Source organism: Diabrotica virgifera, chromosome 6, assembly GCF_917563875.1.
Source record: "Diabrotica virgifera virgifera chromosome 6, PGI_DIABVI_V3a".
Lineage (NCBI taxonomy): Eukaryota > Metazoa > Arthropoda > Insecta > Coleoptera > Chrysomelidae > Diabrotica > Diabrotica virgifera.
In genome coordinates, this window is record NC_065448.1 from 116,427,919 (window position 1) to 116,451,055 (window position 23,137).

Genomic DNA, 23,137 nt, shown 5'->3' on the forward strand with positions numbered 1-23,137 from the left:
GCTAACTCAGTAGGATCATCCGAAATATACGTCAACGGCCACGAGTTGACTATACTCTCACAATCACACAACAATGTCAATAAGTCTTCATAATTGAGAGACGCTCGACCCAAAACTTTTCGCAAAAGTCCTTTCACAATATCTATCAATCGCTCCCAAAATCCACCCCACCATGCAGCTGTAGGGGGGTTGAAACGCCACTTAATACGTTGTGTGGAACTATATTCCGCGATCATGTTCCAGTCCAATTGCTTAAGCGCGTTCTCAAGTCCCGTAAAATTCGTTCCATTGTCACTATAAACCGTTCTCGGGCGTCCACGCCTTGCAACAAAGCGACGGAAAGCTTGAATAAATGCATTTGTTGACAAGGAGGTAACGAGTTCCAGATGAACTGCGCGATAAACGGCACAAGTGAACAAACAAATCCATGCCTTCTCGCCCGATTTCAAGTAAAGGGGCCCAGCTAAGTCCACCCCGGAAATCTCAAACACTGCAGCATCTCGAACTCTATCGGCCGGCAATGAAGGCGTTTGTACTTCGAACGATTTCCCATCTTGTCTCTTGCACACACCACATTCTTTTAAAATGGACCGCAAAATCCGCCTACCCCCTAAAGTCCAATATTTTTCGCGGAGCAAACTAAGCAGTCCCTGTGTACCAACGTGACAAGAGTTTTTGTGTAAGCTCAAAATCAACTTGCGCACTACAAAATGTTCACCCGGAAGTAAGATAGGCAGACGAAAATCTTCCGTGTCAATTCTCTCGGTAACGCGAGTTTTTAAACGTATAAGTCCAAATTCATCGACAAACGTGTTTAGCGAGGAAATTCGTTTCGTATCTGAACCGAACGCTTCGTTCTGCACTAACTTCAACACAAACATTTCGGCTTTGTCGATTTCCTCCGCGACCAATTCGCCTGTAAGTTTTCCATTTGAATTTCTCGTATTGTAACAAAATCGTAGCGTCCAAGCCATCATTCTTAACAGTTTTGTGTACTGAGAAAAGTAACGCAGGTGCCAATCGTCGGACGTCATATTCAATAGTGACGAAATGGCTTTTTTCTTTTTCTCAGTGCCGACTTCTTCTTCATCAACCTCTACTTTTTGTTGGGGACAATCATTTTCGTTTCTGTACAACCATTCCGGGCCTTCCCACCATCGAGATTCGAACAATTGCCTAACACCAAAGCCTCTTGATGGAAGATCGGCAGGGTTGAGAGAACCAGGCACATATTTCCAACACTCAGCATTGGCTAAATTTCTAATCTCCTGAACTCTATTAAAAACAATAACAGACCAGTCATCCTTACGTTGAATCCAAGAAAGAACCGTAGAAGAATCACTCCAAAAATAAGACTCAACATGCTGAGAAAATTGTCTTTTGACTGGCTGATAAAGTCTAGCACCAATAGTGGCTGCCAACAGTTCCAATCTAGGTATAGAAATCTTCTTCAAAGGAGCCACGCGACTCTTAGCTGCTACAAGAAAAATCGAAACACCATCATTCCGAAGAACTCTCAAAAACACTACGGCTGCATAAGCTTTCTTACGTGCATCTGAAAAGGTGTGCAAACTCCAATGGTCAGCTTCAATGGGCCCAGCCTGGATCCAACGTGGAATCTCAATACTCGACAGTTCAGGAAGATGAGTAACCCATTGACAAAATTCCTCAGCCATGTCATTCTCGACTGGTGCATCCCATCCCAGGCGCTTTTCCCAAAGTTTCTGCAGCAACAGTTTAGGGAACAGAGATACTGGACAGGTAAAACCAATAGGGTCAAATATACTCTGAGCTACAGAAAGCATCAGTCTCTTAGTTATGGGTTCTTTTCCGACCACTCCCTGAAAAATGTCACCATTGATTTTTAGTGTGTCTCCTGAGGAGTCCCAGAAAAGACCAAGAACAGGGACAACTGTTTTTGTACTACCAGAAGACTCCCACCCTCTCAAATCCATCTTAGCTTCCTCCATGATGGCAGTTGCTTCTGATACGAACTTTCTCAACTCATTCTCATTAGTAACACTAGTCACACAATTATCTACATAGAACCCAATCATAAGCCTTTCAATTGTATTTTTAGAGTACGGCATATCATTACAACACTTCTCCAGCGCCTTTATCAAATGCAATTCTATAGTAGCACCCAGAAGAAATGGACTAGAGTTGACTCCAAAAACAACTCTCCTTTGTCGAAATACAAACTTTTCCTTCATTGTTTACCCATAGGATCCTCAAAAAATCTCTGCCCTTCGAATGTACAGAAATTTGAAGAAAAGCCTTTCGAATATCCGACACAACACCTATTTTTTGTTGTCTGAACCGTAATAACACAGAAGGAATAAGTTCAATAAGATTAGGCCCTACCTCTAAACACTGGTTTAAAGAAGGACGACCCTGTTCACGAGATGATGCATCAAAGACTGGCCTAATTTTCGTGGTTTCGCTGGTATTTTTAATAACGGGCCTGTGAGGCAAATAGTGCACACAATTATTCTCTTCGGGATTATTTACTATTTCGATCACACCCTCGTTCAACCACTCATTGAATAATAAATTATACGATTCAAGCAAATTGGACTTTTTCAACTTATTTAAAGTAGTATCTAATCTTCTTCTAGCGACAACTAAATTATCTGAAATTAAAGGATGCTTGTTCAACCAAGGTAACATAACCTCATAACTACCTTCGTTGTCACATCGGATAGTCTCATAGAAAAAATTCTTAGCCTCCTTGGCCGCCACCTCTCGTGTCAATTTTTCTACAGGATCGGTTATCCCAATAGTATCAAGCTCCCAGAGTTTCGCCACAGAAGAACTATCAACAAACAACGAAATCGACATCATAGATGTGCTGAAATTAGAAGCAACTGCCGGCACCTTGCCCATAAGAGTCCAACCTAACAAAGTTTCAACTGCTACAAGACCACACTGTTACTGATATTTCCTCCCTGTATACAATTTGCCTACAACATCAGCTCCTAACAAAATCTCAATTAGTGCTATATGTCCGACATCGCTGAGCGAAATATTCATGTCACTAAGTTCCTCAACCCAAGGGCCGTGATAAACAGGAGAGACATCTGCACAAATTTTTGGTTGATCTAAGGCATCAAATGAACAAGAGTAAGCTCCTTCACTCGCAGTTACCTTGTATAATTTATGTCGTTGTTCAGAAGTACTTTTACCGCCAAATAACGTATGTACGATATTTTCCGTTCCTTTAGCAGAAAAACCCATTTCTTGTGCGGTACGCTGTAAAATATATGTTCTCTGCAATCCAGTGTCAATAAGTGCCCTTACTTGTTTAGTACCATGTGCACTTCTTATGTTTACTCGCAGAGTTTGTAAAAAAACCTGTGTATTATTCAAATTCGCAAGCGTCTGATCCTCAGTCCTGTTTTCTTCCGAGCGGCTGATACTTAAGGTCGATGTATCAATTTTGTTAACAGGTAAATCAGGACACATCAAAACAACATGGGATTTACAACACAAAATACAATTCAAACGTGCTCTACAGTTCTTCGAAGAATGTCGCACCTTTAAACATCGAAAACAGGCTTTCTTTTCTGACAATGTTCGTCGTTTCTGTTCCATAGACAATTTTTGTGCTTTAAAACAATTGATACTGTCATGCTGTCCTTCGCAAAAAATATACCTGTCAACCTCATAATTTACCAACCCAGCAGCGGTCGCTGATGGCTGATCAGTTCCTTGCTTTGGTAATTTTATATTCTTCTTTTCAACCAGGTTATTGGATTTACATTTATTTTCAGTTGATAAACCAAAACCTTCCGTTGCTAAATTAATTTTTTGTTCATTTTGAACTTCATTTTGTAGAAAACTCATTAGCCCACTTAATCTTGTCTCCAAAGTTGAAACTTCTGCAGATTCTTCGACATTGTGCATGGATACGGAACCAGAAGGCCTTAAAAACTGTGAAGATCTATGCCATAGTCTGATCATATCCTCCGGTAAACATGACTCAATAAGGGGATACAATATTGCCGCATATTTGTCAGCAGTTATGCCTAAGGTCTTAAGTGAACGAAGTTGACTCTCTATCATATCATATAGTGCAGAAACATTACAAGAACTACTAGAAACTCGACTCAAAATTAACTTTAAGGGCTCCCTAATATATACTTTAATCTGAAGATCCTCTCTGCCAAACCTAGATTTCAAACTCTATAATTTTTGAGTAATTATCGGCTACTGCAGGAAAACTCTCCACTAAACGTCTGGCTTTACTACCGTCTACAGTGGCTTGTCTCAAATAAGCTATTTTGTCGTTTAAATCAATCGATGGATCATCATGCACTACTTTGAACTGCGACCAAAATGGAAGCCAATCTATCAAGTCCCCAGAATATTTCTTGAATTCGATTGGAGGTAATTTAAAACTGCGCTTACCTTTTATTGATGACTCTGAACTTACTAAACTGGGTCTGTCTTCACATTTGTACTTCAGTTCATAGTAGCGTGTGCTGTATCTATCCTTTGCCTCCATCTCACTGATTAATTCTGCCTCGGAAGCCTTTTCGACCATAGCTTCAAATACCGCACTTTCCACGACACAAAGCTCATTGTATGTTAACTTGTAACAGTTCCCACTGTACACTAATTTGTTGCCAGGGTCGAGTGTCCACCGTTTCAGATAACAAATTGTCCAAAACATTAGCAGCTATCGTAAAAGCAGTACGAAGCACTGTTCGGCGTTTTGTTTCTAATTCTAATGCCATATTTTCTCGCTTACAAAGGTAACAACTTCGGCCGAGCCTCACGACAAACGAATTTATTCGCCGGAAAAAGTTTACTCTAAAATAAGCGGAAACAACTAACTTTTAAGCACACCCGTATAAAAGTCCTTATCGCGGTCGCCAAATGTTACGTTGGGATGTCCACGAGTTACTTCACGCAAAGATCCCTGGTTCGAAATTAAATTATAGAAAATAACTTTCGATTACAGAAAATTACCCCTATTAAAAATACGCAAGTGTAGCTTAAAATAAAGTTTTTATTTGGATGTTATCCGAAGAATGTTACAAACTCGACTGACTTTAAAAACATATCACAATATCATACTGAAGTAAAAACTTCTTTTGTATATTGGTATAAAAAGTTTTATTAAAAAACATAAAAGTCCTCCAAAAGGATTTGCAAAACGTTTTCAATCTGAATCAGATCATCCTCAATGCCTAGAACGAAGTATTTCCACATTAAAATGAATGCAAAAGGTTTAACATTGTGACTAGGTTAAAGAAAAATGTGGCAATACTTACGTTCTGCTTCATAAAAGAAACTAGCAACTTATTTAAAAAGGTTACATCGATATAAATGGTTTACATAATAATTAAGTGATATTTGTAGCGACTCCAAGTCGATGTTACAAGATGAAATGTGCTAGGAGTGCTCAAAGGGCAACATGGTTCCCTGCTCGTTAAGAACTCGTGGTTCTTGCCAGTTCAATGGACACAGACCAACTAAAGTGAAGGAGATGACAATCCAATTATCAGACCGAAGTGACATGACAAGACAGGTAGTCAATTTTTGGTTATGACTTTCAAATTATTATATTACAATATCTACACATTCCTTAAAACAGCAATATATTCTTATCTCAAGTGGGCTAGTAAGCCCAACCATCCCTTCATCTTAAAATAACGATAAACAAGCCATATGGCCCTCCGTATGTATAAAGTAGAAATATCTTTTAAACACGGACACTGCCATATTTATAATGACTCGACAAATTTGGTCTTATTAATTTTTAAAATTTCAATAAATAGTAGCAAAACAAAAATATTTATTTATAACATTCTAAATTAGTGGCAAAACAAAAATATTTATTTATAACCTTCTAAATTAACTTGTTTTACATTACTATCAGTTTTTTTACCAATAATTATAACTTAAAATTTGTTTATATCTTTATATCATTATTGTATACACTGTTAACTAACTTCTTTCCCAATCTATCGAGTTATTAAAGTAGTCTAACTACATTTGATTAATGTCCTTTTGACATATTTCAAAATTAATTTACGTTTACAATTTATATTTTTTAGAAAGAATTTTTATGATTTTTATAAGTATGTTAGTTATTTTGTAAACCACAAGCAGTAAGTTTTCTATTTTTCTAGTTTTCATCTAAAAAACATTTGTATTTTTAGATTGTCTTGATAAAGGAAATAAATTGTCCGAAAGCTCGACAAAAGTTCAAAGTGTTTCACTTCTAATCAACCCAAAACACATTGACTGCATGCCCCAAAATTATTAATTTTGTATATGTATATATATATATATATATATATATATATATATATATATATATATATATATATATATATATATATATATATATATATATATATATATATATATATATTATCTTGTTAATTTTGAGGTTGCAGTCATAAATTTCAGGGGGCAGGATAAGTAAAACTCTTAGTTATTATCAAGCTTTCGCAAAATTTATTTGCTTCTTCAGGATATGCTAAAAAGTTTTAGTAGATACAATGAAATTAAAATGATAAAAAATATTGTACATAAAAAGCATAAAAAACTTAGAACGTGAGGTTAATCCATTAAATTTTTGGCATACATAACAAATAGTCTAAGAGCTGGGAGCGGATTTTGTGCGTGATAAGTAATATGGAAAAACTATACGGGGATATGTTGAATTAGTTGTGTACATGACTTTCACTAACGGCCGGAAACCAGAGTTGGGGCCGAGGGTAGTTATAAGGGGTCAAAGTCGCGGATTTTATTATTTTTTTTATGACGCTCATGATCGAGATAGTGCACCAAAATTTGGGAATAAGTAGGTCATGACGTACTTAAGTAAAATCTCTAGGGGCTCAACGCTGCGTGGCCGACAAAGGGGTGGGGGTAGGGGTGAATATAAAAAATATAAGAGGTTTTTTGCGACGTTCGTGATTGAGACAGTGCACCAAAATTTGGGTATAAGTAGACCATGATATAACTAATTAAAATCCCCAGAGCCGGAAACCAAAGTGGGGAAGGAAGCTAGTTATAAGGGGTCAAAATTCCGTTTATTATTATTTTTTTTGTGACGCTCATGATCGAGATGAGCGCGTCAAAATTTGGGAATAAGTAGGTCATGACGTAAATAAGTAAAATCTCCAGGAGTGGAACGCTGCGTGGCCGACAAAGGGGTGGGGCAGGGGTGAATATAAAAAAATGTAAGGGGTTTTTTGCGATGTTCGTGATTGAGATAATGCACCAAAATTTGGGAATAAGTAGACCATGACATAAGTAAGTAATATTCCCAGAGGCGGAAACCAGAGTGGCAGACGAGGGTAGTTATAAGGGGTAAAAGTCGCGGTTTTTATTATTTTTTTTTGTGGCGCTCATGATGGAGAGAGTGCACCAAAATTTGGGAGTAAGTAGGTTATGATGTAACTAAGTAAAATCTTCAGGGGCGGAACGCTGCTTGGGGTACAAAGGGGTGGTAGGCAGGGGTGAGTATAAAAATATATGGGGGTTTTTTGCCGTTCGTGATCGAGATAGTGCACCAAAATTTGGGAATAAGTAGATCATGACATTACTAAGTAAAATCTCCAGAAACGGAACGCTGCGTTGGGGACAAATGTTGTGCCGGGTCACAAAAAAAATAATATACACTGCGACTTTGACCCCTTAAAACTACCCTCATCCCCAACTCTGGTTTCCGGCTCTGGGGATTTTACTTAGCTAAGTCATGGTCTACTTATTCCCAAATTTTGGTGCACTATCACAATCCAGCACGTCGCAAAAAACCCCTTATATTTTTTATATTCACACCTACCCCCACTCCTTTATCGGCCACGCAGCGTTCCACCCCTGGAGATTGTATTTAGTTACCTCATGATCTACTTATTCCCAAATTTTGGTGCACTATCTCGATCATGAGCGTCACAAAAAAAATAATAAAAACTGCGATTTTGACACCTTATAACTACCCTCATGCCCAACTCTGGTTTCCAGCTCTAAGGATTTTGCTTAGTTATGTCATGGTCTACTTATTCCCAAATTTTGGTACACTCTCTCAATCACGAACGTCGCAAAAAACCTCTTATATTTTTTGTATTCACCCCTGCCCCACCCCTTTGTCGGCCACGCAGCGTGCCACGCCTTGAGATTTTACTTAGTTACGTCATGATCTACTTATTCCAAAATTTTGGTGCACTCTCTCGATCATGAGCGTCACAAAAAAAAATAATAAAAACGGCGACTTTGACCCCTTATAACTACCCTCACCCCCAACTCTGGTTTCCGGCTCTGGGGATTTTACTTAGAAATGTCATGATCTACTTATTCTTAAATTTTGGTCCACTATCTCAATCACGAACGTCGCAAAAAACCCTTTATATTTTTTATATTCACCCCTACCCCCACCCCTTTGTCGGCCACGCAGCGTTTCGCTCCTAGAGATTTTACTTAGTTACGTCATGACCTACTTATTCCCAAATTTTGGTGCACTATCTCGATGATGAGCGTCATAAAAAAAATTATAAAATCCGCGACTTTGACCCCTTATAACTACCCTCGGCCCCAACTCTGGTTTCCGGTAGTTGGTGAAAGTTATGTACACAACTAATTCAACATATCCCCATATTGTTTTTCCATATTACTTATCACGCACAAAATCCGCTTCTATCTCTCCGACTAAAAAAAATATATAAAATTCTTAATCTAATTCCTAATCTTCTACAATGCCTTAATTTTAGTTAATTTAAAAAGAGAAAAATAATTTGACAATTTAATTTGAAATTTAGTATGTCAGAAAGACATTTGTATCTGTTTATTATATTTTATTTTAAGTTGCTAATAACTAGTTTTTTATTATTTTTTATCTGCGTACTTATTATAGAATTTATGGATATAAGTAATTTGTAAAATATTAGTTTTAGCAATAAAGTGGCGCCAAATTTGAAAATTTAATTTTGAATTTAGTCAGGCAATTTAGTATTTTTAAATTAAAATATTAGTTTTCGTAAGATAGAATGTAATTATAGATGGTGCTTAGTTTATCTATGTCAGTTTTTTTATTGACACATTGATATTTGTTGATGCATACCATTTCGAGAAATTCCCTTTTAATTAAGTTGTTTTCATGTTTTAGGATCGTTGTTTCATTAAAATTGAATGAATGATTTTTACTGATTGCATGATCTATTAATGCACATGTAAACTAAAATTTATGACTGCAACCTCAAAATTAACAAGATTTTACATAGTGTTAGTCAATATTAAACCAATTACAAAAAACTCGAAGATGTACTACAAGGTTATTTATTATTGTTAAAAAACATGTAAAAGGACGCGTTTCGGCTTTACACAAGCCATCATCAGCTTAAATACAGGACTGAAAACAACGGACTGACCTACAATGTAAAAATATCCAACGTTAGTAAAAGGGCTATACGGGAACGGGCTATTTGGTGGAGGCGCCCCATGTTATTTCTTATGGGAAAACGAATAAAATCGCTAAGGTTCATTCTGCTCATTTTTGACGCTTTTTGTTGTGGAGGCGCGACGGCTCATCGGATCGTTACGTGTGAGGGGTCGTTGAAAAGTATAGGGGGTAACGAATACGTTAGCACAAAAAACAAACGCAAAGATATTATCAAAAGGGCATTACTACATATCTCCGTTGTTAGTGGTCTGATTTTAATGATTAAAACGTTAAATGAAAGAGGAGGGTGTAGCGAATACGTTAAGATAAAAAACAACCACACATAGACAATATCAAAACGGCACTATTTCATATCGCCTTTGCTATTGATCTGATTTTAGTATAAGAGATATAGAATGAATGGAGATATGCCAATCGAGAAAAAACAAACAGGACAACAGTACCAAAACACTACTATATCATATCTTCGTTGCTATTGGACCTATTTTAACGTGTCAAATTAATGTGAGATTACTATGAGAGTTCTTTCGTCTTATCAAACAAACCGCCTACACTATGTCCAAGCAATCTAGCATCTATAGTCAGCGTAAAAGACACCTTCAGCCTATGGCGTCTCTCTCTCTCTCTCTCTCTCTCTCTCTCTCTCTCTCTCTCAAAACAATTCATAAAAGATACAGACGAGGTGTCGCTGAAAACGATATACCCTACAGCAGCCTATGAGGTATTACTAGAAATAGTATATGTCGAAGAACGTATACCATTCTTACAGTATGTCCAAACCAACAAACATCCTCAATATTATCTTCTCTGCTTGAGTACTACTATACATGGATCTCCCTCCAATCATACACCTGCTCTTTGCAAAGAACATATACCATTCTTACGGTGTGGTCAAACTAACAAACATCCACTATACAAATGTTTTCTGTAAATGGGTATTATTTTTATGTAAATTACTAAATACAGATGTATTGTGAGTTGCATACAATATTTTATCTACAGAAAGTCAGGTAATATTATGAAAATCACCAAATACAAATGGTATTGTGAGTTGCATACTTTATTTTATCTACGGTAAGTCGGGTAATATTGTATTTTGTAGGTTGGTAGTGGACTTCCAGTCTCGGGTTAATAATGGAAACATACTGGTATGATGTATATGTTGACATAGAAAAGGCATTTAACATAGTGTAATAAGCAGTATTATTGAAATAAAAAATACATGTACTATATTTTACCTATGACCATAAATTAATTTAGAGTGCATAGCTACAAAGACTGTTTGAAAAATGTTAGCAACGACAGTCAAGCAGTAACTAATGGTTAAAATAAGTATCTAAAAACGTTAATAAAATAATGTTACTAACTAAGCGACGGAATGTGTGTAAAGCGATGTATAAAAAATGATGTAAGCATGCAATGAATGAAAGGTAGTCAATTCGGTCGAACATAAATTTGTTGAAAAAACAAAAATATGTTCTTAACAGCAGTCACCAACGTGAAGGTACGACTACATCGACCGCCATGTTAGTAAGGATGATGGTTAGTAGGAATGAATTATTTTACATTATATGATAATATGTTTAATAATAGCAATATACGTAACTTACATACTAAGATCAGCTCATTATTATGTAACTTGGTTTAGTAGACATCTTTTTATTGATCTGTTAGACATCTTTTACGTATTCTAATTAATGTTAAAACATCGATACTTTGGTGTTAATTCATTCGGTACTATGTTCTGTAGTATTCAAAATGAATTATTGAGGGTAAATTTGTTCGATAACTCTAGGTTATCTAATCTTAAAACTAGATTTTTTTCCGACTCCTGTTTTATGACAGGCTATCGAAAACTTAAAACAAAATCAGAGAAATTGACGTCAATAAGTGAAAACTGTAAAGGTCAAAAGGTCAACTCGTAAATAAGTTGTTATCAAACTACAGGTCAAAAAGATCAAGTTATAGTGATGATAGGGATATTTATACATTGGTTTTTAATTGTTTGGTTATCGCTAATTGTAATAAAACAAAAATCAGTATCAATCAATCATTCGATGAAGTAAGATGGAAAAAATTGAGTTGTTCAGAGGTCCAAGCGCATTCAGAAAAATTAAGCAGTTAAATGTAAATGACATACTTATTGATCAATGGATGACAAACACAAAAGTTACTTGCTATATCCTTTATGTCAGCGGAGTACCAGCATCATTTGCACTATTATCAAAACGTGACTTTGATCCACTCGGAAAACACGATGTACCAAGAGTATTAGATTACGTATACACTTTACCTAACCATCGGAGAAGAGGATATGCATGCAAACTTATACATCACATAAAGAAAAATAATGAATTCACAACATTTTGTTCCAACGATGAATCTGAACGGCTTTTTTTTAAATGTAGATGTATTAATCATGGAATAATGAATTATAATGTAATGTTTAGATATCCATAATAAATTTATATAAAATATAGACCATATTTTATTTCCTTCGCGCTTAATGAACCTTAATGTTCTTTAAAATAATGGATGGTGTAGCGTACAATGACAATTCATGGATTTCCCTCTAATTATGCACCACCTGCTCTTTACAAAGAACATATTGAATTTCTAAATCAAATGTGATTTCAAGATCGTATATATGAAACTTTCACAGTTATTAATCCCATATTAGATATCGTACAATAGAAATAAGGGATATAATAAAATGAGGATAACAAGTTTATTATTTCATATAATATATTACAAAGTTATTTATAAAAAGAGCCAACTTTATTCAGTAAATATTTCAACTGTGTAACTAAGCCATCATCTGGACAAGGAATCCCGAATAAGTTCCAATTAAATCTGCCAATTTCGATCATTTTCTTTGTAAACTCATTATATTTGTAATAAGTGCTGCCATCTAGAAAGTATAAATGACCGTCTATGTATTTAAACACTGATTTAACGGTGGTCGGTACTCCAGGAAATATGTCCTTTATAAGGCCTCTGCTAATGACTAGGTCTATTAGATCGTCATATTCGATGAATGATGTATTGTCATACCATATATATGTTTTTCCGGTGTGAGTCTGAAATACCACATTTATCTCAGCATGGGGTGGTAATACAAACAGAGGTATATCTCTTGAAATAGTTATGCTGGGAAATGATACAGAGTACATAGTGTTATTTGATGCTACAATTAAGTTCCCAGCTATATTCTGAAACACATGCGAGATATTTCTTATTTGTTTAGGTAAATAAGTACTCAAATGCTCTGGATTAATTGGTACCATGTGTCCATTTAGATCATTCTTCCACACAAATCCTTCATGTATTATATACATATGATGGTTTTTAAACTGAGGATCATATGCTAGAAAGAGAATATTGGGATATTCAATAGCACAAAAATGTGGTGTAGCTTTCGTTGATTGTTGAGGAATAATCTCGTTTGGTCTAGGACGGGATCTTGTAGTATGCACCCTCGATATATGCGACGTTGACCGTGTTGGTGCACTAGTTTGTGTAGGGATATATGCATCTGTACTTTTGCGTCCGTATAAAGCCTCTAAGCCACTAATATCATCTTGACTAATATTTCGTACTTTATTAGGGTACCATGGATACATTATAGCTGACTCATCGTTACTGTGTAATAATCCTAAACTGTGACCGATTTCATGAAGAATAACCATAAAGAGATTGGTGAAATCATAATCTGTATCATTCAAATTATAACTCCATTTTTCATCCAAGTCTAAATGTATTTCTACGCAAGTATCATTATCGATGGGAAAATAAGAATGTGCTAATTTTCCACCAGGACCATCAAACTGAATTCCACACTTTTGGTTCCCCATACAGTTGGAGCGAAAATAATGTTTTCTTTTAACTGCTGTTATAGTGATATCTGGTTTCGGAACAGGAACAGTCACTCTAGTAAAATGCAAATTTGAAGCATCTTCCCACATTTTAAAGGCTCGTTCAACTAATTGAATTATATCTTTCACATGATTCGCCTGGGGAAAATACCATCTTAGATTATGTTTGTACCATTTTCCCTTAAGAGAGTAATCATTTTCGCCAGTTTGACATCGAGGTTTTTGCATTAGTGCTATGGTTTCATCGTTTAGTGTACCATCCACATATAAATTATATTGTTCTTGGAAATGTAGGAGCGTTGTATTGAAATCTGCTATAGAATTGTTATCTATATATCCATATCGTTGAAGAAACTTCATAGCATCGTCTTCGGAAAAGGCGTCTGTTGCTGCTATGAAACGCAGAAGTAGAACACATATTAAAAACACCTCCATCCTTGTTTATATTTAAAAATAGACTGATCCATAATTGTATAAGCATCAATTTATATAATCAAATAACACGTATGATAGAATACCAAAGAGGCCTTATACGTGGTATTTTCTTAAGCCAAATATCACATCATAATTCATCATTCAAAATCCTTCAATTTAAGGTGTCATATGATAAGATTCGACAATTAATGCGAATATTAAGTGGTAGGATTTCAAAGAGGCCTTATACGTAACATTTTGGTAAAACAGACACCACAACGTACTTTATCATTCAAAATAATTTAATCTGTGGTGTCACATGACAAGATTCGACAATTAATACTAATAATAAACTCACAGAAGCCTTATGCAGAACATTTTGTTAAAACAGACACCACAACGTAATTCATCATTCAAAATCCTTTAATTTGATGGGTCATACATCGATTTCCGCTTATCCGTTCAAAAGATATTACGAAAATCACTCACCAAGTGCGATACGATCATTATTTATGACCAAAAACATCATAAAACGAACCAACGTCAAATTCTCAATACTCTTGTACTAATTATATCGATATAAAACTTATTTATAGGATATCAAAAAGGCATTATACGTGGTATTTTGTTAAAACAGACACCACAACGTAATTCATTCTCAATACTCTTGTACTAATTATATCGATATAAAACTTATTTATAGGATATCAAAAAGGCATTATACGTGGTATTTTGTTAAAACAGACACCACAACGTAATTCATCATTCAAAATCCTTTAATTTGATGGGTCATACATCGATTTCTGCTTATCCGTTCAAAAGATATATGGTAGAGTACCATAAAGGCCGTTGCGGTAGCTTGGTCGAACTGCAAACGCTTATTTATTGTTATTGACACTAAAACAAAACCATTGGCATAGAAAGATCGCTTATCGCAGTTTGATCTCTAGCAAATCCTAATTCGCTCAATTTTGCACCAAGTGCTCCATACAATATACCATTCGAAAGGTATTTTCATGCATATTACGAAAATCACTCACCAAGTGCGATACGATCATTATTTATGACCAAAAACATCATAAAACGAACCAACGTCAAATTCTCAATACTCTTGTACTAATTATATCGATATAAAATTTATTTATAGGATACCAAAAAGGCATTATACGTGGCATTTTGTTAAAACAGACACCACAACGTAATTCATCATTCAAAATCCTTTAATTTGATGGGTCATACATCGATTTCCGCTTATCCGTTCAAAAGATATATGGTACAGTACCATAAAGGCCGTTGCGGTAGCTTGGTCGAACTGCAAACGCTTATTTATTGTTATTGACACTAAAACAAAACCATTGGCATAGAATGATCGCTTATCGCAGTTTAATCTCTAGCAAATCCTAATTCGCTCAATTTTGCACCAAGTGCTCCATACAATATACCATTAGAAAGGTCTAGACGCTCACGAAGAAGAAGAAAAAGAAGTTGCATTTGAAATGTGGGTGTACCGACGCAATTTTCGTATATACTAGACCGAACATGTAGCCAACGTGGAGCTAATCCACATAATCGGAAAATGGAAAGAAATCGTGAACACAATTTATTATCAAGGGCAAAATAGACAGTACGCAAGGGTTGGTCAGAAGAAAACATTCGAGGGTCCAAAATCTGTGGAAGTGGTTTGGATGCACATGGATGCGCATTGCGCAATGCGAATGTTTACGTTTGGTCGAACTATTCAGAAGTGCCGTACGTAAGCAACATCAGAATTTCCAAATTAATAGCCAACGTTCACAATGTACTTAAAGAAGAAATGTAAAATCAATATCAAATCCTAGTATATTTTACGAAAATATTATATAATTTGTATGAAATGAATAATCAAAGACTTAGAATTATTTTTATAGAAATATTTTAAACTGCATTTTTACAGATCAAGAAGGTCAACTCTGACGTAAATAAGTTGTTATCAAACTACATTTTTACAGGTCAAAAAGGTCAACTCTGACGTAAATAAGTTGTTATCAAACTACATTTTTACAGGTCAAAAAGATCAGTTTTATGATGCGGTTTCTACTAATAAAAACGATAAATATATTATTTTGTTCTAGAATTTTAAGCTGAGATAAGAGAGGGTATAAAATGACAGAATCTAACAAGAACATTATAGATGAGCGAAAGAAATAGTGAATTCAGTGAAGTGTGTGTGTGTGTATACTTTTATAAGGTAGGTGTATTTAGTAAATGTAGAGATTTCTTGTTTTCTGCAATTATTTTTAGCACATAATAACAAATTAATATAATTTTATTTCTTTTAAAGGTATTTGATTATACGGTTTATTTCTAATTTCTAATTTGATTTACAAATATTTTTTATTTCTTGTTTTTTCTGAATTGTAGATGTACCTATCCTCATATTTTTTGTTGATTTATGTTTTATTTTCAAAAATAATGCCTTTTGATGACACATGTAGCAAGTACTTCGTCTTGTTTTGTCATTTTCTTGTTATAAGACAGAAACGAGATGGGATTTGATTGCTATCTACATTAGGATAATAGTATTTTATGGTTTATTTCTTATTTCTTGTTTTTATAAATTGTATGATACATCTGTCCTTATATTTTTAAATAATTTTACGATTTATTTAAAAAAATAGTTTTTTATGCTACATTCTACCGTATTCCTTCTTTTTAACAATATACTACCAAGTATAGCTGATTCTCAGTATGACAGTAATGAATTTTTAACAGTATGAGAGTAATCGTGTTGCATTTTATTTTATAAAAATGATTTGTCAATCTTAGTGCTGCATTGGGTAAGTAATAAAAACACTATGCGTTATTTTATTATTTTTATTTAAATTCGTACTAGTACACTGTTAAAGTTGGGAATTAAAAAACTAGATGCCCTAGCTGATTTATTTTAACATTTTCACACATGGACCTAACGGCATAACGGTTAAACGATGGTGTCTAGCATTCTATGTCTGTGCGCTGTTTAAATTGTCAATTAGATTGTTCATCACTATTGCGACGTTTTTTTTTTTTAATTTTTCTTGGCATTTTCAAAGCAGCCTCGACGATGTGGTTGCTCATTTTTAAACAAAGGCTTGATGAGTTTATTAAATTTATCCGGAAATGCTTGATGTCTCAAATATTCTCTGGAATCTCTATGCATACATGTGACTTCTAATATTTTTTTATAATTAAGGCTGTCCTTTGTCGTAGTCTTGTGGATTTTTATAAAATAGTAAATTATATAGCCCACAAGTAGCTGTATACTTGTTATCGTTAATCCAAATATTTTTGGGAGTAAATTTGATTTCCTTATCGCCCATAATCCATTTATCAGTTTGCCAAACATACTGTGGATCATAAGCTCTATCAATATCTGATGAATGATACCAATATGTTTGAAGGTGTTCATCTTCTTCGTCTATGCTCTCTTCGCCCTTCCGTTGCATATTTTTTAAGTAATTGTGTTGGTATCCGCTGGTCTCTTCAGTAAGCTCCTTGACACATGCACACACTAAATAATTTCATAACTGTTCTGATATCGAACAGATATATTTAGACCAGTTTGAAACCTGTTCAGACCTGTTCACCACCTGTTCAACACCTGTTCAAAGCTGATCGAGACCTGTTCAAGACCTGATCAAAGCTGATCAGACCTGTTCGAGACCTGATCGAGACCTGATCAAAGCTGATCGAGACCTGTTCAAGACCTGATCAAAACCTGATCGAGACCTGTTCAAGACCTGATCGAGACCTGATCAAAGCTGATCGAGACCTGTTCAAGACCTGTTCGAGACCTGTTCGAGACCTGTTCGAGACCTGATTCAAAGCTGTTCGTGACCTGATCAAGACCTGTTCGAGACCTGATCAGACCTGTTCGAGACCTGATCAGACCTGATCAAAGCTGATCGAGACCTGATCGAGACCTGTTCAAGACCTGATTCAAAGCTTTCAGACGTTGATACCTACAATGAATAAGGATTTAAAGAGACAACTTATAACTAAACGAAAAAAAAAATCCGAAATAACTTGAGACAACTAAAACCTACTGATACTTTCATGTATCATCTCTCTCTTGTCGTTTCCCCATTACTGAGGATCATGATTTCTTCCAATATTCCTAACAATTCTGTTTCATTGGTCTCTATCTTCAGCTACTCTAAGAACTTCGCGGAATGAGTTTTCAGCTGAGCTGAATTCATAATTTGGTTGGACTATCTAGTTGGTAATCGTCCTCTAGATTAATATTTTCAAACTATCGTCACCTCTGCGAACCACGTGACTGATGAATTGTAGAATTCGTTGCATACATATTGTGGACAGCCTCTATTTAATGTCGAGTTGGTTTACAATGGAAACGTTTGTCCTATGAGCTGTCCAAGGTATGCGCAGCATTCTTACTCAACTCTTCGAAGGAAGCATTTCTTGCTCATTTGCTGCTATAAGTGTAGTGTCATCAGCAAATCTTAAATTGGAGATTTTGCTACCAGCTACTGTTTGTTATTCCTCACTGTTTTCGGATTTTTTCGATAACGCTCTGTATTCATCGTTTGTTCCGTATCTAGTTTTATGTTTTTTCCGCGTTGAATCATAGTCATAGCTCACTAGAATCACTCATGCCATGAGCAGGGAAAAATCTAACCAAGTTCAATAAATGTCTTAAATGCAGCACTTTTACATTGATTCTTATGGAAGAACAAGCACACATTTAGACATTTGAGGGGCCTTTTGAGCATAACATAATACCATTCAGTTTTCCGTCCAACTAAAAGTATATTTAATAGTCTTCATTATGGTATTTTCTTCATTCTGTTTCAGATATTCCTAGCGTTCAGGCGTGTGGTCTGGTGAGTTTGAAATCGTTTAGACGTGCTCTGGTGAGAGATAACTTATTGATTTTTTGATACAGATTTTTGATAATTTTTTGGGTTTTTCATATTTTAAAAAATTTATTATTAATCTATCTTTGAATAATAACTTTTGTGTTTAGACATGTTGGCTAAACTTATTCAGTTAATTGCATCCATCTTAGGTTTAATCAGAAATGATTATAATGATGAAAATTTAAGAAAGGGGTTGATAGAATGTAATAAGACATCCAAAAAATTAAGGGACTCTATGAGATATGCCAAGACGATTGGTGAAAAGCAGCACCTCGAAGCCCAGATGCGGCAGGTGAAAACATTAAGAAACCAACTAAAAGCCGAACAGAAGAAGGGGGCGGGACTTAACACTCGACCGGAGACTGCTTACAAAAGGGTACAATGGGATGACTCTATATCTGCATTTAATTCAAGAATTAGAACTGGAGTCATCTCAAACCTTAAACACAAGGACCCGGGTAGTTTCCTGGTAGATTGCAAAGCCCTATTCAAACGTAGAATTCATAACGCTCTTAAGCAAAATGAGGCAGTAAAGGTGAATATGGTATTTGGTGGAGAATTTCAAGTAGCCAGCGGAGATAAGGTCCTCAATGATACCAAGTATTTCACTACTTCAAACTCCCCCATCTATAGAGATACGAATATTGATGAATGGTTTGAGAAAAAAGTAGTGGAGCCCATCTCCAGAGACTTGGAAGAATTCCAAGAACGCGATTCTGGATGGGCTCTAAAGGCAGTTGTTAACCTGGGAGTCAACATTAACAAATTTACACCGCAGCTTGGCTCCTCATACATTGAACTTCCCCCTCAGATAAAAACAAAACAGGCATGCATTAATGTTAAGAACGATGACGAGGCATGCTTTGCATGGGCTATCATATCGGCATTATACCCTACAACTAAAAATGTCGATTTAATGACATCTTACCCGCACTACTCGAGCATATTAAAACTTAAAGGTATTCAGTGGCCTATGACCATCAAACAGATTCCGAATTTTGAAAAGCAGAATAATATGTCGATCAACGTATACATTTTGAAAAAGGAGAAGAAAAACTATACGACCCTCCCAACCTTCCTAACAAAGAACAAGAAAGATAAACATGTGAATCTTCTTCTTGTTCAAGATACATATGATGAGCAAGGTCCGATTAGATATCATTACGTTTGGATAAAAAATCTATCCCGTCTGCTTTCCAACCAATTAAGTAAAGATAAGGGAACAAAGTATTTCTGCGATAGTTGTTTACATTATTTTATTACTAAGGAAAAGCTAAATGTTCATAAGGCATGCTGCAAAGGGCGATCAGATGTTAACTGTGATAGGTGTTTACAAACATTTTCATCGTCTACACAGCTAGAAGCCCACACCAACGATTGTGTAAGAATAAATGAAACAGCCATCAAAATGCCAGAACAAAGTCGTAAAATGCTAAGATTTAAGAATTTCTGGAATAAGATTAAAGCCCCCTTTACCGTTTACGCAGATCTCGAAAGTGCTCTAAAACGTACAGGAGATCCTAAGAAACATCAGGAACACATTCCTGTAGCAGTTGGGTATTTTTTCAAATGTTCATATGATGATACCCTATCGTTTTATAGCTCATATCGAGGAAAGGATTGTATGAAATGGTTCGCAGATGAACTTAATCAGCTTGCTGTGAATGTTTCTACAGTGTTTATGTGCCCATATGATATAGATATGACATCTCAGCAAGAGAGTGATTTTCATGCAGCCACTCATTGCCATATCTGCGAGCAGCGCTTCTCCCTCGATGATAAGAAAGTGCGGGACCACAACCACCTCACTCCAGAACATAACTACAGAGGGGCTGCCCATGAAGGGTGTAACATTAATTATAAAGATGCTCACACTATCCCAGTGATATTTCATAACCTTAGTGGATATGACGCCCACTTTATTGTTAATGATATTGCTACACAAATCAAAGGTCCCGTAGATCTTCTTCCTATTACTAAGGAGAAATATATCTCTTTTACGAAACACCTCAATGATGCTCGAATTAAATTCCGTTTTATCGATAGTTTTCGATTTTTGGCGTCTTCTCTCGATAAGCTCTCTTCTTATTTGACCGAATATCCTAATCTCCGCTCTCAATATACTTCGCTTCCTGAGGAGAATTTTCATCTTTTAACTAAGAAAGGAATCATGCCATATGATTATATCGATTCTTTTATAAAATTTACTGAAACGTCTCTACCTCCTATTGAGTCTTTTTATAATAAACTTGACGATAAACCATGTCCCCGTCGGCATTATCATAGAGCCCAAGATGTCTGGTCTTCATTCTCCTGTTCCACTCTCGGGGATTATGTCGATTTATACATGAAAACGGACATTCTTCTTCTTGCAGACGTCTTTGAGCAATTTCGAACCAGTTGTCTCAAAACATATAATCTTGACCCAGCTCATTACTTTACTCTTCCCGGCTTCACGTGGGATGCAATGCTTAAGCACACAAAACAGGAACTGGAGCTTTTAACAGATCCAGATATGTTTCTGTTTGTGGAGCGTGGTATTCGTGGTGGTTTGAGTCAAGTTTGCTCGAAACGCCGCGTCCACGCTAATAACAAGTATATGACATCTTACGATCCATCGAAGCCCGACTCATATCTGATGTATTTCGATGTCAATAATCAATATGGCTGGGCAATGTCTCAATTCCTTCCATATGGAGGCTTCGAATGGGTCGATGCCAACATTGATGTCCTGTCCATAGCTGACGATGCTTCTGAAGGGTACTTTCTCGAGGTCGATCTGGCGTACCCCCAACATATCCACGATCGTCATAAAGATCTTCCGTTTTGCCCCCAATCATTGAACCCTAAAACTATGCTTCCCCCTAAACGACCGCGAGAGCAAACCAAATTAATGGCTACCCTTCATGATAAAGAAAGATACGTAATTCATTACAGGGCCTTGAAGCAAGCGCTAGCTCACGGATTGGTGCTCAAAAAGATTCAGCGAGTCCTGAAATTTAAGCAGTCTCCTTGGTTAAAGTCATACATTGACTTGAATACAAATCTCCGGAAGGCAGCGAAAAATGAATTTGAGAAAAATCTTTTCAAACTTATGAACAATGCTGTGTTCGGCAAGACCATGGAAAATGTACGCAAGCGCGTTGATATTAAATTGCTTACTGAATGGGAGGGTCGTTACGGAGCTGAAGCTCGAATAAGCAGTCCATTGTTTAAGAATGTTACTATTTTTAACGAAAATTTGGTAGCTGTCGAGATGCGTAGAGCGGAAATATGGTTAGATAAACCAATATATGTGGGCATGAGTATACTGGATTTGGCTAAAACTACGATATACGATTTTCACTATGGGTATTTAAATAGAAGGTTTGGTGAGAACTTTACGACCTGCTATACAGATACCGATAGTGTGATCGTGGAGATACGGGAAAAAGATCCCTATGAGGCTATGAAAACAGACTGTCATCGGCACTTTGACACGTCTGACTATCCTAAAGACAATATTTATGGCATTCCCCAGGTTAACAAGAAGGTGTTGGGTATGATGAAGGATGAGAATAATGGCTGCATTATGACTGACTACATAGGGCTCCGATCTAAATTATACACGATAAAAGTAGCTATCACAGATAATGACATCAAAAAACTGAAGGGGAAGTTGATAGATCAGGAGTATGAGGACGATGAGATTGAAATACTTATTAAAAATTATGGTGTGACAAAGAAGGCGAAGGGGGTTAAGAAATCTGTTGTAAACACTAAAATTACCTTCGAAGACTACGTCGAGTGTTTAGATAACTTTACAACTAAGACAGCCTCACAGAATCTAATACGCTCAGATAAGCACCATGTTTATACCATAACACAAAGCAAGATTGCGCTCAGCCCTAATGATGATAAAAGAAATCACCTTCCGGAGTCTTATGACACGCTTCCCTGGGGGCATTATTTAGTTGATAATCTTGAGCTGGACGTTGATTAGATTTAACACAAAGTAAGATTTCGATAAGCCAATCCTATTTTAACATTTATCCTTGATAATTTGATTGACTTTAAGATGGATGTTAATTGAATAGTCATTTTTAAAGCTTTATTTATTACAACTACAATATTGATACCTACATCTGAATCAGTCACTTTTTATTATATTGCTCTTTTCACCTTTTAAAATCACTCATAATTTTATATCAATATGACTAGCATATTTAGGTGATTGAATCATACCATTCTTTAAAACTTTATTTATTTATTATATAATATTTGGAACAGACCCTTTTTACTACATCCCCTTTCTCAACCTTTCCTTGCTCATCGTTTTTATATAATATGATAATTCTAATAGATCTTAGTTTTGTATATATTATCTCTAAATTAAGTATAATTATTAAGATTAGCCCATATAAAAAAAGATGTTTAGTTATGACCACTAAAAAGATATCTGTTATAGACCACATAACTATATATAACAGGCAAATAATGAGCTGTTCTAGTTAACTCTGGAGCCGTTGCTCATGTAGCCTGCAAGTTAAGAC

At 35.7% G+C, this 23,137-nt stretch overlaps 3 protein-coding genes across 3 annotated transcripts; 1 reads left to right on the forward strand and 2 right to left on the reverse strand.

The window, feature by feature from the left end:
* Window positions 1-2,157: 2,157 nt before the first annotated feature.
* On the reverse strand, window positions 2,158-2,841 carry LOC126886160 (uncharacterized). The gene has a single exon (XM_050653011.1). The coding sequence runs from the start codon at window positions 2,839-2,841 to the stop codon at window positions 2,158-2,160; it is 684 nt and encodes a 227-aa protein (XP_050508968.1).
* A 9,333-nt stretch (window positions 2,842-12,174) lies between these two features.
* On the reverse strand, window positions 12,175-13,728 carry LOC126886161 (matrix metalloproteinase-18-like). Its single transcript, XM_050653012.1, has one exon. It carries the CDS (start codon window positions 13,726-13,728, stop codon window positions 12,175-12,177), a length of 1,554 nt encoding a protein of 517 aa, XP_050508969.1.
* Window positions 13,729-18,714: 4,986 nt separating this feature from the next.
* Window positions 18,715-22,587, forward strand: LOC126886162 (uncharacterized). The gene has a single exon (XM_050653013.1). It carries the CDS (start codon window positions 18,715-18,717, stop codon window positions 22,585-22,587), a length of 3,873 nt encoding a protein of 1,290 aa, XP_050508970.1.
* The last annotated feature ends 550 nt before the right edge of the window (window positions 22,588-23,137 follow it).